Raw genomic sequence first — 20323 nt, 5'->3', positions numbered from 1 at the left:
TCCCAGCACATCCCAGTCCCTTATCCCATTCCCAGTCCTTCATCCCAGCACCCCCCATTCCTAACACGGTTCCCCTCTCCCCCCTCCCCGCCCCCCCCCGGGCCTACCCCGACCCCGGAGCCTCCGGTACCTCAGCCCCCCCCCCACCTTCAACATCGCAATGGATCCTCCCGTTCTCCTTCCCCCTTCCCGTCCCTATTCCCGTTCCCGTTCCCGTTCCCGTTCCCGTTCCCTTCCCCGTTCCCGTCCCCGTTCCGTTCCCGTTCCCTTCCCCGTTCCCGTCCCCGTTCCGTTCCCGTTCCCTTCCCCGTTCCCGTCCCCATTCCCATTCCCATTCCCATTCCCATTCCCATTCCCGTTCCCGTCCCCGTTCCGTTCCCATTCCCATTCCCGTTCCCGTTCCCGTTCCCGTTCTCACCGTTCCCCACCGGCCGCCGCCGCCGCCGCCACCTCCCCCGCTGCCGCTTCCGGCCGCGCTCGCGCGCTGCGCATTAACGTCACTTCCGGGGGGCGGGGCTGAGCGAGGCGAAGGGAGGGGGGGGCACGGGTGTGCAAGGGGACGTGGGTGTGCACGTGGCACACGCGTGTGCACGTGGTACATGTGTGTTCACGTGGTACATGTATGTTCGTGTGTGCACGTGGGACATGCGTGTGCACGTGGTACATGTGTGTTCGTGTGTGTGTGCACGTGATACACGGGTGTGCACGTGGTACATGTGTGTTGGTGTGTGCACATGGTACATGTGTATTCACATGTGTGCGCACGTGGTACATGTATGTGCATGGAGACGTGTTCATGGGTGTGTGTGGTACATGTATGTGCACATGGTACATGTGTGTGCATGTATGTGTGTGCACATGGTACGTGTGTGCACTTGGTTTGTGTGCACATGGGGCCATGTGTGCATGGGGACATGTGTTCATGTGTGTGTGCACATGTACATGTATGTGCACGGGGGGACACGTGTGCATGGAGACACGTGTGTGCACATGTACATGTATGTGCATGGGGACATGTATGTGCATGGGGAGACGTATGTGCGTGGGACTTGTGTGTACATGGGGATGCGTGTGTGCATGGGACATGTATGTGCATGGGGACATGTATGTGCATAGGGAGATGAATGTGCATGAGACGTGTCCATGGGGACACGTGTGTGCATGGGGACATGTGTGTTCTGCGACATGCAGTTCCTATTGAAGCCCCACCCCATTCCATGAGGGATGCTCCCATTGGCCAGAGCAGGATGCAGGTGATGCTGGCACTGATGCTGTCACCATGGAAACCACCCCCTGGACCACAGCAGCATGGAGCTTGCATCCGCCTTTATTGCATCGGCTTCATCACCTGCAATGGGTACCACTGATGGGAGGGGGCATCGCTTGGGGATGGGGTACACTTGAGCCTGGGTTGTCCTCTTTGGTCCTCATGGACCTCAGAACCCCCTTCCACTTGGCTTGAAGGCAAAACCATCCCTCTCCTCCGCGTCCATGGGCTTTAGATCCCACCTGGAATGAAAGGGATGGAAACGCAGCTTGCTTTAGGCTGCCAAGCCATTGAATGGGCCTAATGAGCAGATAATGCCTAGGGATGGGTAAGCGATTCCAATAGGAACATGGGAATCATCCCCCCAAAACATCCAAGCACCAGCTCCAGCATCACCCCCATTGGACTTGGCCAAGACAAGAGGTGATGCTGGTGAAGAGCAAGGAGGCACCAGCACCAGCATCCAGCCTCAGAGCTGGGTACCAGTGAATGCCTATTGGGGTGCCTCCATCCTCTGCCTCCACAATGCACCCAATGGAAGGATGCTTCTGGTACCCACAATGCACTCAATGGAAGGATGCTGCTGGTACCCAGAATGCACCCAATGGAAGGATGCTGCTGGTACCCAGAATGCACCCAATGAAAGGATGCTGCTGGTACCCAGAATGCACTCAATGGAAGGATGCTGCTGGTACCCACAATGCACCCAATGGAAGGATGCTTCTGGTACCCAGAATGCACCCAATGAAAGGATGCTGCTGGTACCCAGAATGCACTCAATGAAAGGATGCTGCTGGTACCCACAATGCACCCAATGAAAGGATGCTTCTGGTACCCAGAATGCACCCAATGAAAGGATGCTTCTGGTACCCACAATGCACTCAATGGAAGGATGCTTCTGGTACCCAGAATGCACCCAATGAAAGGATGCTTCTGGTACCCACAATGCACTCAATGAAAGGATGCTTCTGGTACCCAGAATGCACCCAATGGAAGGATGCTTCTGGTACCCACAATGCACTCAATGAAAGGATGCTGCTGGTACCCAGAATGCACCCAATGAAAGGATGCTTCTGGTACCCAGAATGCACCCAATGGAAGGATGCTGCTGGTACCCAGAATGCACCCAATGAAAGGATGCTTCTGGTACCCAGAATGCACCCAATGAAAGGATGCTTCTGGTACCCAGAATGCACTCAATGGAAGGATGCTTCTGGTACCCAGAATGCACCCAATGAAAGGATGCTTCTGGTACCCAGAATGCACCCAATGGAAGGATGCTTCTGGTACCCACAATGCACTCAATGAAAGGATGCTTCTGGTACCCAGAATGCACCCAATGGAAGGATGCTTCTGGTACCCAGAATGCACCCAATGAAAGGATGCTTCTGGTACCCAGAATGCACCCAATGAAAGGATGCTGCTGGTACCCACAATGCACCCAATGGAAGGATGCTTCTGGTACCCACAATGCACCCAATGAAAGGATGCTTCTGGTACCCAGAATGCACTCAATGGAAGGATGCTGCTGGTACCCACAATGCACCCAATGAAAGGATGCTGCTGGTACCCACAATGCACTCAATAGAAGGATGCTGCTGGCACCAGGATGTGCCTGCAAGGGTCCCCCCCCCAAACATCCTCCCCTTGCCCCATCCCAAGCATTGGGTACCTGTGCAAACCACACCAGCATCCTCCCAGTGCCCACAGTTGTGGCTTCCCCAAGCAGGGGCTTTGCATTGGTCCAAAGCATCTTCGCTCCCATTGCATTGGACATCATCGAGCCAAATGGGGCCTGCCCCTTCCCCATAGGCAGCCCCATGGGGGGCCCCCAGAGCCTTGCCACAGCCCAGCTGCCTGCAGACCACGTTGGCCTCCATCAGGTCCCAGCCATCGTCGCAGACCGTTCCCCATTGCTGCCCATAGAAGACCTCGACTCGTCCGGAGCAGGGGTTGGGGCCGCCCATGAGGCGGAGTGGGGCGGGTTCAGCACGGTCTGGATGGGATGGAAGAGGGGAAAGGTTCCATAGGGAAAGGATGCGGTCAATGGGGCCTTCCAATGGGGAAGCATCCCCTCTGCCATCACAGCATCCCCGTGTGGATTGGGATGGGATGGAGCTCAAAGCCCATCCAGATCCATCCCGTTGCCATGGGGACACCTCGGACCAGCTTCTCCATCGAGCCCATTCCCACATCCCACCCTCCCTATGGGGATCTCCCTAAGAGCTCATCCCAACCATGTTTAAAGCCATTCCCATTGTCCTCTCCCCATATCCCTTCCCCTAAAACCCCTCTCCAGTTTCCTCATAGGCTCCTACGTTTAATGGGATGAGGGTGGGATGATGCCACAGCCCCTCTCTGCAGTGACCAAGGGAGAGCCCTTCCAATGAGGATGGATCCCTCTTTACCTCCCAATCCCATTGGATGCTGGGCTCAATGATGGGGCCTCCCCCCCCCAGCCCCATAGACCCCACTATGCGCCCCCCAGAGCATCCTTTACCTGCGCACACGACGCCTGCATCCTCTCGGTGCCCGCAGTTATGGGTACCCCAAGGCTTAGCCCCGCACTCGGAGAGGGCGCCTTCGGTCCCTTTGCAGGCCACATCATCCAACCAAATGGGATCGGGGCCCATCCCGAAGGCTGCGGCACCGGGAGCGGATAGGGCAGAGCCACAGCCCAGCTGCCGGCACAGGACCTCGGCGTCGCTCATGTCCCAGTGGTCATCGCACACCGTTCCCCATTGGTGGCCATAGAGCAGCTCCACTCTGCCGGAGCAGCGGCTGGAGCCGTTCACCAGCTGCACCGGTACTGGGGTTGTGGCCTCTGGGGCGGGGGGAATGGGGGGGGTAATGTTATCTTAATGCTGTATCAGCAGCATCATCACCAGCATCATCCCAGCATCACCAGCATCATCCCAGCATCACTAGCATCATCCCATCATCACCAGCATCATCCCAGCATCAGCAGCATCATCCCAGCATCACCAGCATCATCCCATCACCACCAGCATCATCCCAGCATCACCAGCGTCATCAGCATCATCACCAGCATCATCCCATCATCACCAGCATCATCACCAGCATCATCCCATCATCACCAGCATCATCCCATCATCATCATCATCCCATCATCATCCCATCATCATCCCATCATCATCATCATCATCCCATCATCATCATCATCATCCCATCATCACCAGCATCATCCCATCATCACCATCATCCCATCATCACCAGCATCATCCCATCATCAGCAGCATCATCCCATCATCATCAGCATCATCCCATCATCACCAGCATCATCCCATCATCAGCAGCATCATCCCATCATCACCAGCATCATCCCATCATCACCAGCATCATCCCATCATCACCATCATCCCATCACCACCAGCATCATCCCATCATCACCAGCATCATCCCATCATCACCAGCATCATCCCAGCATCACCAGCATCACCACCAGCATCATCCCATCATCACCGGCATCATCCCATCATCACTGGCATCATCCCATCATCACCAGCATCATCCCATCATCATCAGCATCATCCCATCATCACCAGCATCATCATCACCAGCATCATCACCAGCATCATCCCATCATCACCAGCATCATCCCATCATCACCAGCATCATCCCATCATCACCATCATCCCATCACCACCAGCATCATCCCAGCATCACCAGCATCATCCCATCATCACCAGCATCATCCAAGCATTACCAGCATCATCCCATCATCACCAGCATCATCCCATCATCACCATCATCACCAGCATCACCATCATATCATCACTATCACCCCTTATTCTACCACTATAATCAATGATGAAGGCCCCTCTCCAGCATCCTTATAGCCCCCTTTGGACACTGGGACCTGCTCTGAGGTCTCCATGCATCTTCCCTAGATCCCTATGGATGATCCCGATGGACCAATCAACCCTTTGGGATCAAACCCTTTCCCTATGGGGTGAGCATCCCCATCCTTTACCTGCACACACAACCCCTGCATCCTCTCTTCAATAGATCCCTATGGATGATCCCGATGGACAAATGAAGCCTTTGGGATCAAACCCTTTCCCTATGGGGTGAACATCCCCATCCTTTACCTGCACACACAACCCCTGCATCCTCTCTTCAATAGATCCCTATGGATGATCCCCATGGACCAATCAACCCTTTGGGATCAAACCCTTTCCCTATGGGGTGAGCATCCCTGTCCTTTACCTGCACACACAACCCCTGCATCCTCTCCATGGTCACAGTTATGCTCCCCCCATGGTCTGGTCCTACAGGCCGAGAGCTCCTCTTCCATCCCATTGCACTCCACATCATCGAGCCAAATGGGCCCCGTTCCCCATCCAAAGGGAGCCGATCCCGGGGCCGCCAGCGCTTCCCCGCATCCCAGTTGCCTGCACACGACGCCGGCATCGCGGAGGTCCCATCGGTCGTCGCACACCGTGCCCCACTGCTGGTCCCATAGCACCTCGATTCGCCCCACGCAGCGGTGGGGGCCCCCCAGGAGGCGGATGGGGGCCGGGAGGGCAGCGCCTGCATCCCAATGGAAGGAGAGGAATGGAATGGGTTGGGTGGTCCCAACCAGCATCATTCCCATAATAAACTGAGAGAGAGAAGATCCCTTTCCTCTATATAGGGAAACCCCAGGGTTTTATTGGGATTCCCAATGGAAGGAGAGCATTGATGGAGGGAGTGATGGGATGGAATGGGTTGGGTGATCCCAACCAGCATCATTCCCATAATAAACCGAGAGAGAGAAGATCCCTTTCCTCTCTATAGGGAAACCCCAGGGTTTTATTGGGATTCCCAATGGAAGGAGAGCATTGATGGAGGGATGGAATGGAATGGGTTGGGTGATCCCAACCAGCATCATTCCCATAATAAACCGAGAGAGAGAAGATCCCTTTCCTCTATATAGGGAAACCCCAGGGTTTTATTGGGATTCCCAATGGAAGGAGAGCATTGATGGAGGGAGGGATGGAATGGAATGGGTTGGGTGATCCCAACCAGCATCATTCCCATAATAAACCGAGAGAGAGAAGATCCCTTTCCTCTATATAGGGAAACCCCAGGGTTTTATTGGGATATAAACCTGGCACGGGATGCCGAGGATCCCTCCTTATTCAGGAAGGTGCTATGGGATGGTTTAAGCATCTTTGGTACTCAATGGCTTTTAGGTGCTCATCTCAGTGCCCTTAGGGCAAGGGCTGCAGCCCAAATCCTGCTGGATCCTCTCTTTGGTGCTATTGGAATGCATGGGGTAAATTCCCAATGAGCTTTAAATCCCATGCTCATATCCCAATCACTTCCCTTTATATCCCAATCACTTCCCTTCACTTCTTTATATCCCAATCACTTCCCTTTATATCCCAATCACTTCCCTTCCCTTCTTTATATCCCAATCCCTTCCCTCCATATCCCAATCCCTTCCCTTCACTTCTTTATATCCCAATCACTTCCCTTTATATCCCAATCCCTTCCCTCCATATCCCAATCCCTTCCCTTCACTTCTTTATATCCCAATCACTTCCCTTTATATCCCAATCACTTCCCTTTATATCCCAATCACTTCCCTTCACTTCTTTATATCCCAATCACTTCCCTTTATATCCCAATCACTTCCCTTTATATCCCAGTCCCTTCCCTTCACTTCTTTATATCCCAATCCCTTCCCTCCATACCCCAATCCCTTTCCTCCATACCCCAATCCCAATCCCTTCCCTTCACTTCTGTATATCCCAATCACTTCCCTTCACTTCTTTATACCCCAATCCCTTCCCTTCACTTCTTTATACCCCAATCCCTTCCCTCCATACCCCAATCCCTTCCCTCCATACCCCAATCCCAATCCCAATCCCTTCCCTTCCCATCTCATTCTTCCCCCCTTTCTTGCTGTCGGTCATTGCCTGGCACTGATGCAGAGCCTGGAACAGCTCTGTTGGGGGGTTCCATTCTGTCCCCCCACCCCTGGTGCTGGTCCCACCCCGCCCCATGGCCCCAGGGGGAAGGCAGGGCCCAGGCTTAGCTTTGGGATCAGAGCCATCACTCAGAGCCCGCTCCCTCTTTGCTTCCCTGTTTTCCTAGGGCCGGTCCCTGGGTATTTGCCTTGCCAACGCCTCCCCATCCCGGATGCCCTTGGGCTCATCCCATACCCGAGTCCCCAACCGGGGGTCCTATCCCAGCCACAAACCCCCCTTTGTTTAGGGCAGGGATACAAGGGGGCTCCATGCATCCCAATGGATCCATCCCCATCCATGACCCATCTCCACTTCCCCAAATGCAAACCCTTACCCCAAAGCCACGCCAAGAGGAAGAGCTCGGTTCCCATCCTGCTCCCAAGGGATGAACCCAGGTTTCCAGTGACCGGGAGATGGAGGATTCCCACTGGAGCCATGGAATGAGGCAGCTCCTGGGATGAGCAGCGCGGTCCCAATAGGAACAACAGAGCCGATGGTAAGGACCAAGGGACAAAGAGTGATCCCCTTGGCTCCTCCCATTGGGTGGCCTCTCCCCTTCCAGTGCTTGTTCTCCTCCCTCTTCATCCTCGTTTCCCTCTTCCCATGCTCTTCCATCCATTGGATAAAGGGGGAAACCCATCCTGAACCCCAAAGCAAAGCAGGGGGTGGCGCTTCCCAATGGGATGTGGATGGAGCCAAGGGATCCATCCTAAGCCTGATTTAGGTGCTTTAATCCCAGTCAGTCCATTAGGATGCACTGGAGATGCTTGGACCATGGACCAGTTGTTGCCATGGATACGCGTTAAGGATGGAGATACGGGCACCTCTGATTGGCCTTGATAGCAGGAGATGCCCCACGTGAGCACTGGGATGCAGGAACGTGAAGCACGTTTTGGGTCATTTTTAGGCAGGAAAAGTGGCAAGAAATGGATGTTATTGGATGACACAGCAGGGATTACATAGAGGAGGCCTGGACCAGGGCAGGCCCTAAGGCTGGAAAGCAGGAGGAGAGATCCTATGGGATAGCAGAGCATCAATGAGCCCATAGACTCAATACCAGCAGGTCTACATGGTCCATCCCATTGTGCTGCTTTCACCATTAGATCCAAGGTGGGGGGGTCCTGGTCCTATGGGACCTCATTTGGCAGCTCCAGTGCCATGATTTGACCCCAAAACAGGACCCAAAGGGGTTAAATCCAATGGTGGGGCTGCAGGAGCCCATTGAAGGACACATCAGTGCATTGGCATCAGCTTGGCATCAAGCAGTGCAAACCACTCCATCCCCCATAACAACCAATGGGGTTTATTTGCCATCAATCAGTGCAAACCACTCCATCCCCATACAAACCAATGGGGTTTATTTGCCATCAATCAGTGCAAACCAGTCCATCCCCATACAGAACCAATGGGGTTTATTTGCCATCAATCAGTGCAAACCACTCCATCCCCATACAGAACCAATGGGGTTTATTTGCCATCAATCAGTGCAAACCACTCCATCCTCCATCAAACCAATGGGGTTTATTTGCCATCAATCAGTGCAAACCACTCCATCCCCATACAGAACCAATGGGGTTTATTTGCCATCAATCAGTGCAAACCACTCCATCCCCATACAGAACCAATGGGGTTTATTTGCCATCAATCAGTGCAAACCACTCCATCCCCATACAGAACCAATGGGGTTTATTTGCCATCAATCAGTGCAAACCACTCCATCCTCCATCCAAACCAATGGGGTTTATTTGCCATCAATCAGTGCAAACCACTCCATCCCCATACAGAACCAATGGGGTTTATTTGCCATCAATCAGTGCAAACCACTCCATCCTCCATACAAACCAATGGGGTTTATTTGCCATCAATCAGTGCAAACCACTCCATCCTCCACCCCAACCAATGGGGTTTATTTGCCATCAATCAGTGCAAACCACTCCATCCTCCATACAAACCAATGGGGTTTATTTGCCATCAATCAGTGCAAACCACTCCATCCTCCATACAGAACCAATGGGGTTTATTTGCCATCAATCAGTGCAAACCACTCCATCCTCCATACAAACCAATGGGGTTTATTTGCCATCAATCAGTGCAAACCACTCTAAACTGGAGCTTTATGGGGGATGAATGGGGCAGGATCCCATAGATGCTGGTGCTGTTTGCCTATGGGGAGGGTTTGAGCACAGAGCCAAGGGATCACAATGGCCCCATTTGTGCCTTGTTTAAACTGGGATCAATGGGGATGACGTTGATGTTGATGGGTGCCAGGGCTCAGGTGCTCTGATCTCCTTAGGTTCAATACATTGATCCCTAACCCTAATCCTAACCAAACCCTATGCACTAAACCCTAAATACTAAACCTTACTGTAACATTAACACTAACCCTAACCCTAACCCTAACTGTAACCCTAACCCTAACACTACACCAAACCTTAACCCTAACCATAACCTCAACCCCAACTCTGAAATTAACCCTAACACATACCAATGAACCTAACCCTAAACCTAACCCTTCCCCTAACACATACCAGTAACCCGAACCCATAAACTGTACACTTTAACCCTAAACCTAACCCTAACCCTAAACTCAAACCTAACACTAACCCTAAACCTAAAACTAACCCCTAAATTCTAACCCTAACCTCAACCCTAAATTGACAGTAAAATAACCATAACCGTAACCCCTAAATCCTAACCCTTAACCCTAACCCTAACATTAACCCTAACCCTAACGTTAACTCTAACCCTAACCTTAACCCTAATCATAACATTAACCCTATACCTAAACCTAAACTTAATCCTACCCTTAACCCTAAACTTAACCTTAACCCTAGTCCTGAGCCTAACCCTAAACTTAAACCTAACCTTAACCTAAACACTAACCATAACCATAACCCTAACCTCAACCTTAACCCTAGCATTAACCTTAAACCTAAACCTAACCCTAACACTAACCTTAACCATAACCCTAAACTTAACCCTAACCCTAACCCTAACGCTAACCTCAACCCTACCCCTAACCCTTAACCCTAACCCTTAACCCTAACCCTTAACCCTAACCCTTAACCCTAACCCTAACCGTAACCTTAACCCTAACCCCTTAACCCTACCCCTCACCCCTCACACCCGACACGGGTCCCCCCCTTCCACAGACCAACAAGGCCCGAACCTACCCCTGACTCCCAGCACCCTCCTCACCCTCACCCACCCGGACACAGCCCCCCGGTGCCGGTGCCCATCCCCGTAGCCTCGCGTCAGGCGGGCGGTGAAGGGCACCCTGGCATCCACGCGCCCCCCAACCAAGGCGACGGCGCAGGCGCTCCCCACGGCCACCTCCCTCTCCATCACCTCCCTATGGGGCACGTACTCCACGGTGCTCCCTCCTCCCACCCAGGGCACGGCGCCCACAGCACCCACATCCCACCCGCTCCCATTGAAGAGCAACGGGGCCGCCTCGAGGACCCCGGGGGTGTCGGTGAAGAAGTTGGGGGTCAAGACCCAATCGTGCTCCACTTCCGACGCCGTCTCCATAGGGATGGGGCCGGAGCGAGGGGTGCAACCGCGGTTCTGCACCGTGGTGGTGGCCAAGGTGACGTCCTGGACGCCCATCACCGCCCGGCTCGTGTCATAAACCACATGGGTGATGGTGACGTTGGACGGGCCCCGCTTGGCCACCAACACTTGGTACCACTTGAACCACAGCTCCTCCCCATCGACCACCACAAAGGCCGCCCTCTGCTCCTTCACCACCTTCCCCAAGCCATAGGAGGTCCTGGCCACGAAGACGTCGTCGTGGGGACACGTCTCGACGGCGCCATCCGGAACGGCCCCAAAAGAGGCGTTCGCCCATTGGAGGGGCTCCAGGTCCCCGATGTTGACCAAGAGGTTGAAGGATGGGGAACGGAGCTCGCGGTCGCCAAAGGGGTAGAAGCAAAAGGGGCCTCGGGAGGGGACGTAGGCGCCGCTGTGGCAGCCGGGGACGGAGCAGATGAATTCCAGGCGTTGGGAATGGGGGTTCCAGTTGGAGACGGTGTCCATGGGGAGGTGGCCTTGGAAGGGCACCCATTGGAGGGGGGAGACGGGGGCGTCCGGGAGCCAAGGGGTGGCTACAGGGGGGGGAAAGAGGGAGGGTGGTGAGGATGGGGGGGAATGGAGGGAGGCCAATGGGGTGGGGTCATCCCAATGGATGGAGCCAATGGGGTGGGGTCATCCCAATGGATGGAGCCAATGGGGTGGGGTCATCCCAATGGATGGAGCCCAATGGATGGAGCCCAATGGAGTGGGTTCATCCCAATGGATGGAGCCCAATGGGGTGGGGTCATCCCAATGGATGGAGCCCAATGGGGTGGGGTCATCCCAATGGATGGAGCCCAATGGAGTGGGTTCATCCCAATGGATGGAGCCCAATGGGGTGGGGTCATCCCAATGGATGGAGCCCAATGGAGTGGGTTCATCCCAATGGATGGAGGCCAATGGAGTGGGGTCATCCCAATGGATGGAGCCCAATGGAGTGGGTTCATCCCAATGGATGGAGCCCAATGGATGGAGGCCAATGGAGTGGGGTCATCCCAATGGATGGAGCCAATGGATGGAGGCCAATGGGGTGGGGTCATCCCAATGGATGGAGGCCAATGGAGTGGGGTCATCCCAATGGATGGAGCCCAATGGATGGAGCCCAATGGAGTGGGTTCATCCCAATGGATGGAGCCCAATGGATGGAGCCCAATGGAGTGGGTTCATCCCAATGGATGGACCCAATGGATGGAGCCCAATGGAGTGGGTTCATCCCAATGGATGGACCCAATGGATGGACTCACATTGGAGCAGCCTCATCCCAATGGATGGACCCCCATTGGCCCACGTTCATCCCAATGGAGCATCCCAATTGACGGGCCCACGTTCATCCCAATGGAGCATCCCAATGGACGGACCCACGTTCATCCCAATGGAGCATCCCAATGGACGGGCCCACGTTCATCCCAATGGAGCATCCCAATGGACGGGCCCACGTTCATCCCAATGGAGCATCCCAATGGACGGGCCCACGTTCATCCCAATGGAGCATCCCAATGGATGGAGCCCAATGGAGCGGGTTCATCCCAATGGAGCATCCCCATGGAACAAACCCATCAGGACCCAGACTCACCCCGGCGCTGCCGAATTCCCATTGCTCCCATTGGAGCCATTCCAGGACCTCGGATGAGGAAGAGGAGGAGGAGGAAGAGCTGTGGGGACCAAAGAGGGGGTGGGGGGATGGGATTTGATCCCACTTCTCCCTATGGAACGCTCCTAAACCCCATAACCCCCCCCTCAATGTACCTCGAGCATCCGCATCCCAACGGCCAATTCCAGAGCTTGGGATCGAGCTGGAATGGAAGCGAGATCCGGATGAACTGGGGCAGCTCCACGGCCTCATCCCATTCCCACCCCATCGCCCCCATCATTCCCGATGCTCGGATGTGCTAAAAGCCCCCGTTTTGGGGCTAAATCCACCCATTTTGGGCATTCCCGAGCTCACCTCAGCTCCCTTTTGGGTGGAAATCCCGGCTTTTTTAGGCCGTTTTCAGGCCCTTTTTGGGATCCCAATGGGGGCGGGGCCGGGGCTGGGGCACCCTGGGAAGTCCAAAATCCAACGGGAAAAGCGCAAACAAAGGGGACGAGGCCACGGTGGGGGAGGGGAATTGGCCCCATTTGGGTGGAATTTCACCCGGAATTCCCATGTTTCCATGGGGTTGCCCCTCCCCCCCCCCCCCCCCATCCATCCCATTGGGACGCTCCCAAATCCCATCTTTTCCCATGGAAAACACCCCCCGGAGCGCCCATCCCCCACTTTCCCATTGGACTCCCACCCACTTCCGCCTCCCCCAGCCAATGGCCAAGGGGCTTAGAGCCAACTCCCACCCCCACGTCCAATCCCAGCCTCCCAAATGGCCAACACTGGGAAAAGCCATTCCCAAAGTGGGGGCGCATCCGGATAAACCCCCCCATAGCCACCAGTGAATCCCATTCCCGGTCCCATCCGGCCCCATAGGAAGCACCCGGAACCAATCTCAGGCCTTTATTTGCCCCCCACCGGGGGGGGGGGTGACCCCCAAAGGGGGTAAATACCGGGGGGGGCAGTGCAAATACCCCAAGAGGGGGCAAATAGTGGGGGGGTGGGGGGGGAAGAGAGACTGGGGGGGGTAAATAACCCAAGGGGGGGTAAATAACTCAATAAGGGGGTAAAGAACCCAATAAGTGGGGAAAATGAGCCACTAAAGGGGGTAAATAACTCAATAAGGGGGTAAAGAACCCAAGGGGAAATGAGCCAGAAGGGGAAATAACTCAATAAGGGGGGTAAAGGACCCAATGGCGGGGTAAAAAACCCAATAGAGGGGTAAATGACCCAATAAAGGGGGCAAATAACCCAATAGAAGAGTAAAAAACCCAGTAAGGGGGGTAAATAACCCAATAGAGGGGTAAATAACCCAATAAGGGGGGTAAATAACCCAATAGAGGGGTAAATAACCCAATAAGGGGGGTAAATAACCCAATAGAGGGGTAAATAACCCAATAGAGGGGTAAATAACTCAATGGGGGGGTAAATGGGGCAATGGGGGGGGCAATTGGCCAATGGGGGGGGCAGATCCCCCTGTAGTGTGTCCCAGGTGCCCCCCCCCCGACCCATGGAGGGGTCAAAGGTGACTTGGGGTCAGCCCTGGGGTCACCAGAGGTCAAAGGGCATCATCAGGGTGGGGTCTAAGGTCACATGGCCCAGGCCACACGGCAGGGGTCAGGGGTCGAAGGTCACCCGTCATGGGGGGTCACATGGTCAGGGTTCAGGCGTCACATGCCACAGGCACGTGGCAGAGGTCATCGGTCACATGGGCAGGGGGCAGAGCCCGCAGCTCACGTGTTGGGGGTCAAAGGTCACAGGACATGGAGGCACGGGTCAGAGGTCATGCGGTCAGAGGTCATGCGGTCAGAGGTCATGCGGTCAGAGGTCATGCGGTCAGTCATGTGGTCAGAGGTCGGAGATGACAGAGCAGAGATTGACGGCAATAGGTCAGGGACAGTGGTCAAGGGTCAGGGGTCAGTGGTCATGTGGTCAGAGGTCACAGGTCATGTGGTCAGGGGCGACAGAGCAGAGACTGATGGTAATGGGTCAGGGTCAGTAGTCAAAGGCCAGGATCACGTGGTCAGGGTCACGTGGTCGGGGTCACGGGGGTCAGGGGTCAGAGGTCAGTCCCGCCGCAGGTTCTTGAGCCGTTCCTCCAGGTCAGCGTCGGCATCGGCCAGAGCGGCCGCGGGCTCCGCCGGGCGCCCCTCCCCCGCCGAGAGAGCGCCCCCTGGGGGCGGCAGCGCTGGAACGGGAGCGGGGTCAGGGCCAGGCCCAGGGGGACCCAGAGGGACCCATAGGGACCCATAGAGACACATAGGGACCCATAGAGACCCATAGGGACCCATAGAGACCCATAGGGACACATAGAGACACATAGAGCCCCATAGCACCCATAGAGACCATACAGACCCATAGAGCCCATAGAGACCCATAGAGACAACAGAGACCATAGAGCCCATAGAGAACAATAGCACCCATAGAGACCATAAAGCCCCATAGCACCCATAGAGACCCATAGAGCCCCATAGCACCCATAGAGACCCATAGAGACCACAGAGACCCAGAGAGCCCCATAGCACCCATAGAGACCATATAGACCCATAGAGCCCATAGAGACCCATAGCAGCCATAGAGACCCACAGCACTCATAGAGCCCCATAGCACCCATAGAGACCCATAGAGACCATAGCACCCATAGAGCCCCATAGCACCCATAACACCCATAGCACCCATAGAGCCCCATGGCACCAATTGCCCCCCATTACCCCACTGCCCCCCATTGCCCCATTCCCCCCCATTGCCCCCAGTGCCCCCCACTCACTGGCCAGCTCATCGGTCAGGTTCAGCCCCAGCTCATCCAGCACTTGGGACACGACGGCGTCACTGGGGGGACATCAGCAGGAGGTGACACCAGCGCCCCATGGCCCCCCCCCATGGCCCCATTGCACCCCATTGCTCCCCCCATTAGTCCCCATTGGTGCCCCACTGATGTCCCCATTGATGTCCCCACTGGTGTCCAAATTGGTCCCAACTGGTCCTCCCATTGGTGCCCATTGGTGTCCAAATTTGTCCCCATTGGTGTCCCCATTGGTGTCCTCTGATGTTCCCATTGGTCCCCATTGGTGTCCCCATTGGTGTCCCCATTGGTGTCCCCATTGGTGTCCCCTATGGTGTCCCCTGACGTTCCCATTGGTCCCCATTGGTGTCCCCATTGGTGTCCTCTGATGTTCCCACTGGTCCCCATTGCTCCCCATTGCTGCCCCCATTGCTCCCCATTGCTCCCCATTGGTGCCCCCATTGCTCCCCATTGCTCCCCATTGCTCCCCATTGCTCTCCCCATTGCTCCCCATAGCCCCCATTGCTCCCCATTGCTCCCCATTGCTGCCCCCATTGCTCCCCATTGCTATCCCCATTGCTCCCCCATTGCTCCCCATTTCTCCCCCATTGCTCTCCCCATTACTCCCCCATTGCTCCCCCATTGCTCCCCATTGCTGCCCCATTGCTCCCCATTGCTGTCCCCATTGCTGCCCCATTGCTGCCCCATTGCTCCCTCCCTTCTCATTGCTCTCCCCATTGCTCCATCCCCATGTGCCCCATCTGCCCCCCATTGCTGCCCCCATCCCTTCATCCCCATTGCTCCCCATTGCTCCCCATTGCTCCCCATTGCTCCCCATTGCTGCCCCATTGCTCCCCATTGCTCCCCATTGCTCCCCATTGCTCCCCCCTGCTCCCACCTCTCCTCCTCATCCTCCTCGTCGCCCATGGCGTCATCAATGGCGTCGTTCATCAGCTCCTCCTTCATGTCCATGATCTCGGCCTGCTTCTCGAAGTCCATCATGATCCTCTGGATCTGGGGCAGCTTCAGCTGCAGGGGGGCACGGTCACTGGGAGGCCATGGGGCCACCGAGCCATGGGGCCACCGAGCAATGGGGCCACGGAGCCATGGGGCCACCGAGCCATGGGGCCACTGAGCCATGGGGCCACCGAGCAATGGGGCCACTGAGCCATGGGGCCACTGAGCCATGGGGCCACTGAGCCATGGGGCCACCGAGCCATGGGGCTATCGAGCAATGGGGCCACTGAGCCATGGGGCCACTGAGCCATGGGGCCACCGAGCAATGGGGCTATCGAGCAATGGGGCCACCGAGCCATGGGGCCACTGAGCCATGGGGCCACCGAGCCATGGGGCCACTGAGCCATGGGGCCACTGAGCCATGGGGCCACTGAGCCATGGGGCCACCGAGCCATGGGGCCACTGAGCCATGGGGCCACGGAGCAATGGGGCCACCGAGCCATGGGGCCACCGAGCCATGGGGCCACCGAGCCATGGGGCCACCGAGCAATGGGGCCACTGAGCCATGGGGCCACTGAGCCATGGGGCCACCGAGCCATGGGGCCACCGAGCAATGGGGCCACCGAGCCATGGGGCCACCGAGCCATGGGGCCACCGAGCCATGGGGCCACGGAGCAATGGGGCCACCAAGCAATGGGGCCACCAAGCAATGGGGCCACTGAGCCATGGGGCCACCGAGCCATGGGGCCACCAAGCAATGGGGCCACCGAGCAATGGGGCCACCGAGCCATGGAGGAACCCATGAAGGACCCAACCCATGGAGGAGCCCATGGAGGAACCCATGGAGGACCCAACCCATGGAGGACCCAATGGAGGACATAGGAACCCATGGAGGACCAATGTAGGCCCATAGGAACCCATGGAGGACCAACCATAGGAACCCATGGAGGACCAACGTAGGCCCATAGGAACCCATGGAGGACCAATGTAGCTCCATAGGAACCCATGGAGGACCAAACCCATAGGAACCCATGGAGGACCCAACCCATGGAGGAACCCATGGAGGAACCCATGGAGGACCCAACCCATGGAGGCACCAACCCATGGAGGACCCAACCCATGGAGGAACCAACCCATGGAGGAACCCATGGAGGACCCAACCCATGGAGGACCCAACCCATGGAGGACCCAATGGAGGACCCAACCCATGGAGACCCACCCAAATAACCCATGGAGGACCCAACCCATGGAGGACCCAATGGAGGACCCAACCCATGGAGGACCCAACCCATGGAGGACCAACCCATAGGACCCAACCCATGGAGGAACCCATGGAGGCCATAGGACCCCATAGGACACATGGGCCCAACCATAGGAACCCATGGAGGAACCCATGGAGGACCCAACCCATGGAGGAACCCATGGAGGACCCAACCCATGGAGGACCCAACCCATGGAGGACCCAACCCATGGAGGAACCCATGGAGGACCCAACCCATGGAGGACCCAACCCATGGAGGACCCAACCCATGGAGGACCCAACCCATGGAGGACCCAACCCATGGAGGAACCCATGGAGGACCCAACCCATGGAGGACCCAACCCATGGAGGACCCAACCCATGGAGGACCCAACCCATGGAGGAACCCATGGAGGACCCAACCCATGGAGGAACCAACCCATGGAGGACCCAACCCATGGAGGAACCCATGGAGGAACCAACCCATGGAGGACCCAACCCATGGAGGAACCCATGGAGGACCCAACCCATGGAGGAACCCATGGAGGACCCAACCCATGGAGGACCCAACCCATGGAGGACCCAACCCATGGAGGACCCAACCCATGGAGGACCCAACCCATGGAGGAACCCATGGAGGACCCAACCCATGGAGGAACCCATGGAGGACCCAATGGAGGACCCAACCCATGGAGGAACCCATGGAGGACCCAACCCATGGAGGACCCAACCCATGGAGGAACCAACCCATGGAGGAACCCATGGAGGACCCAACCCATGGAGGACCCAACGGAGAACCCACCCCATGGACCCACCACCGTGACCCCCCCATTGCCCCCATTGCCCCATGGGGCTCCCACCTGCCGGTTCATGGTGGCCATGGCTTTGGTGACCCCTTTCATGGCCTGGGCCATGGAGTTGTTGGATTTGAGGGTCTGGATCTTGAGGGCCACGGCCTGGACGTTGGCTCTCATGGTGATGAACTTGCGGACGTAGCGGCGCGTGCGCACCAGGTCCTTGGCCATGATCTTCACCGCGTCCTGGGTGTCAATGGGGACCCAGTGACTCCATCCCCATCCCAATGGGGACCCGGTGCCTCCATCCCCATCCCAAGGGATTCCCAATGCCATCCCACACCATTCCCATTGTTATCCCACACCATTCCCAATGCTATCCCATGCTATTCCCAATGTTATGCCAATGCTATCCCATGCCATTCCCAATGCTATCCCATGCCATTCCCATTGTTATCCCAATGCTATCCCACGCCATTCCCAATGCTATCCCACACCATTCCCATTGTTATCCCAATGCTATCCCATACCATTCCCATTGTTATCCCAATGCTATCCCACACCATTCCCAATGCTATCCCACGCCATTCCCACTGTTATCCCAATGCTATGCCACACTATTCCCATTGTTATCCCAATGCTATCCCGTGCTATTCCCATTGTTATCCCAATGCTATCCCACGCCATTCCCATTGTTATCCCAATGCTATCCCACGCCATTCCCAGTGTTATCCCAGTGCTATCCCACACCATTCCCAATGCTATCCCATTGTTATCCCACTGTTATCCCATTGTTATCCCATTGTTATCCCATTGTTATCCCACTGTTATCCCATTGTTATCCCATTGTTATCCCACACCATTCCCACTGTTATCCCATTGCTATCCCACTGTTATCCCATTGTTATCCCATTGTTATCCCATTGTTATCCCACTGTTATCCCACTGTTATCCCAGTGCTATCCCACACTATTCCCAGTGCTATCCCATTGCTATCCCACTGTTATCCCATTGTTATCCCATTGTTATCCCACTGTTATCCCATTGTTATCCCATTGTTATCCCACTGTTATCCCATTGTTATCCCATTGTTATCCCATTGTTATCCCACTCCATTCCCACTGTTATCCCATTGCTATCCCACTGTTATCCCATTGTTATCCCATTGTTATCCCAGTGTTATCCCAGTGTTATCCCAGTGTTATCCCAGTGCTATCCCAGCGTATCCCAGTGTTATCCCAGTGCTATCCCAGTGTTATCCCACTGTTATCCCATTGTTATCCCATGCTATTCCCAATGCGATCCCATGCCATTCCCAGTGTTATCCCACCCTATTCCCAGTGCTATCCCATTGCTATCCCACTGTTATCCCATTGTTATCCCATGCTATTCCCAATGTGATCCCACGCCATTCCCAGTGCCATCCCACCCTATTCCCAGTGTTCTCCCGCTGCCGTCCCCACCATCTGCCCCTGCTTCGCCATCTTCTTGATGTCCACGATGATTTTCTTCTCCTGCGCCTCCAGCTTGGAGCGCTCCCGGTCCAGGTCCCGCATGGCCCGGGCCAGGGCGCGCTGGTTCTGCCGGAGCAGCTCCTCCGGCGTCTTCCGGCGCCCGAACAGCAGCTCCATGGGGATGGCTGGGGAGGGAGCGGGTACAGGGGTGGCAATGGGATACAGGGGTGTCAATGGGATACAGGGGTGTCAATGGGATACAGGGGTGTCAATGGGATACAGGGGTGTCAATGGGATACAGGGGTGTCAATGGGATACAGGGGTGTCAATGGGATACAGGGGTGTCAATGGGATACAGGGGTGTCAATGGGATACGGGGGTGTCAATGGGATACGGGGGTGTCAATGGGATACGGGGGTGGCAATGGGATACGGGGGTGGCAATGGGATACGGGGGTGTCAATGGGATACAGGGGTGTCAATGGGATACAGGGGTGTCAATGGGATACAGGGGTGTCAATGGGATACGGGGGTGTCAATGGGATACGGGGGTGTCAATGGGATACAGGGGTGTCAATGGGATACGGGGGTGTCAATGGGATACAGGGGTGTCAATGGGATACAGGGGTGTCAATGGGATACAGGGGTGTCAATGGGATACAGGGGTGTCAATGGGATACAGGGGTGTCAATGGGAT

General features: G+C 55.8%; 3 protein-coding genes across 3 annotated transcripts; all 3 read right to left on the bottom strand.

Moving 5' to 3' along the window:
- Positions 1-1465: 1465 nt before the first annotated feature.
- On the bottom strand, positions 1466-7618 carry LOC133213097 (scavenger receptor cysteine-rich domain-containing group B protein-like). Its single transcript, XM_061355085.1, has 5 exons — positions 7580-7618; positions 5498-5821; positions 3768-4091; positions 2940-3263; positions 1466-1509 (listed from the first exon to the last, which is right to left on the bottom strand). Exons 1-5 carry the CDS (start codon positions 7614-7616, stop codon positions 1499-1501), a joined length of 1020 nt encoding a protein of 339 aa, XP_061211069.1. The 5' UTR covers positions 7617-7618; the 3' UTR covers positions 1466-1498.
- A 2747-nt stretch (positions 7619-10365) lies between these two features.
- Positions 10366-12485, bottom strand: LOC133213095 (natterin-3-like). Its single transcript, XM_061355083.1, has 2 exons — positions 12392-12485; positions 10366-11351 (listed from the first exon to the last, which is right to left on the bottom strand). The coding sequence occupies exons 1-2, from the start codon at positions 12429-12431 to the stop codon at positions 10366-10368; spliced, it is 1026 nt and encodes a 341-aa protein (XP_061211067.1). The 5' UTR covers positions 12432-12485.
- Positions 12486-14432: 1947 nt separating this feature from the next.
- Positions 14433-19820, bottom strand: CHMP2A (charged multivesicular body protein 2A). The gene is made up of 5 exons (XM_061355082.1): positions 19637-19820; positions 18240-18419; positions 16081-16211; positions 15168-15229; positions 14433-14588 (listed from the first exon to the last, which is right to left on the bottom strand). Exons 1-5 carry the CDS (start codon positions 19802-19804, stop codon positions 14467-14469), a joined length of 663 nt encoding a protein of 220 aa, XP_061211066.1. The 5' UTR covers positions 19805-19820; the 3' UTR covers positions 14433-14466.
- Between the last annotated feature and the right edge of the window lie 503 nt (positions 19821-20323).

Source organism: Neopsephotus bourkii, unplaced genomic scaffold, assembly GCF_033783945.1.
Source record: "Neopsephotus bourkii isolate Nb327-2 ecotype Australia unplaced genomic scaffold, CSIRO-AGI_Nbou_v1 NB_774, whole genome shotgun sequence".
Taxonomy (NCBI): domain Eukaryota; kingdom Metazoa; phylum Chordata; class Aves; order Psittaciformes; family Psittacidae; genus Neopsephotus; species Neopsephotus bourkii.
This window is presented reverse-complemented; position numbering and strand designations above follow the sequence as displayed.

Excerpts from the sequence above, each read along its gene's own strand:
- LOC133213097 (XM_061355085.1), bottom strand. The coding sequence starts at position 7,616 with ATGGGAACCGAGCTCTTCCTCTTGGCGTGGCTTTGGG. Across the intron at positions 5,822-7,579 it reads CCTCTTGGCGTGGCTTTGGG|GCGCTGCCCTCCCGGCCCCC; the intron begins GTAAGGGTTTGC and ends ATTGGGATGCAG. Across the intron at positions 3,264-3,767 it reads TGCAGGCGTCGTGTGCGCAG|ACCGTGCTGAACCCGCCCCA; the intron begins GTAAAGGATGCT and ends CATCCCATCCAG.
- LOC133213095 (XM_061355083.1), bottom strand. The coding sequence starts at position 12,431 with ATGGCTCCAATGGGAGCAATGGGAATTCGGCAGCGCCGGG. Across the intron at positions 11,352-12,391 it reads GGGAATTCGGCAGCGCCGGG|CCACCCCTTGGCTCCCGGAC; the intron begins GTGAGTCTGGGT and ends CCCCCCCTGTAG.
- CHMP2A (XM_061355082.1), bottom strand. The coding sequence starts at position 19,804 with ATGGAGCTGCTGTTCGGGCGCCGGAAGACGCCGGAGGAGCTGCTCCGG. Across the intron at positions 16,212-18,239 it reads TGGCCACCATGAACCGGCAG|CTGAAGCTGCCCCAGATCCA; the intron begins GTGGGAGCCCCA and ends GCCCCCCTGCAG. Across the intron at positions 15,230-16,080 it reads GAGGAGGATGAGGAGGAGAG|TGACGCCGTCGTGTCCCAAG; the intron begins GTGGGAGCAGGG and ends ATGTCCCCCCAG.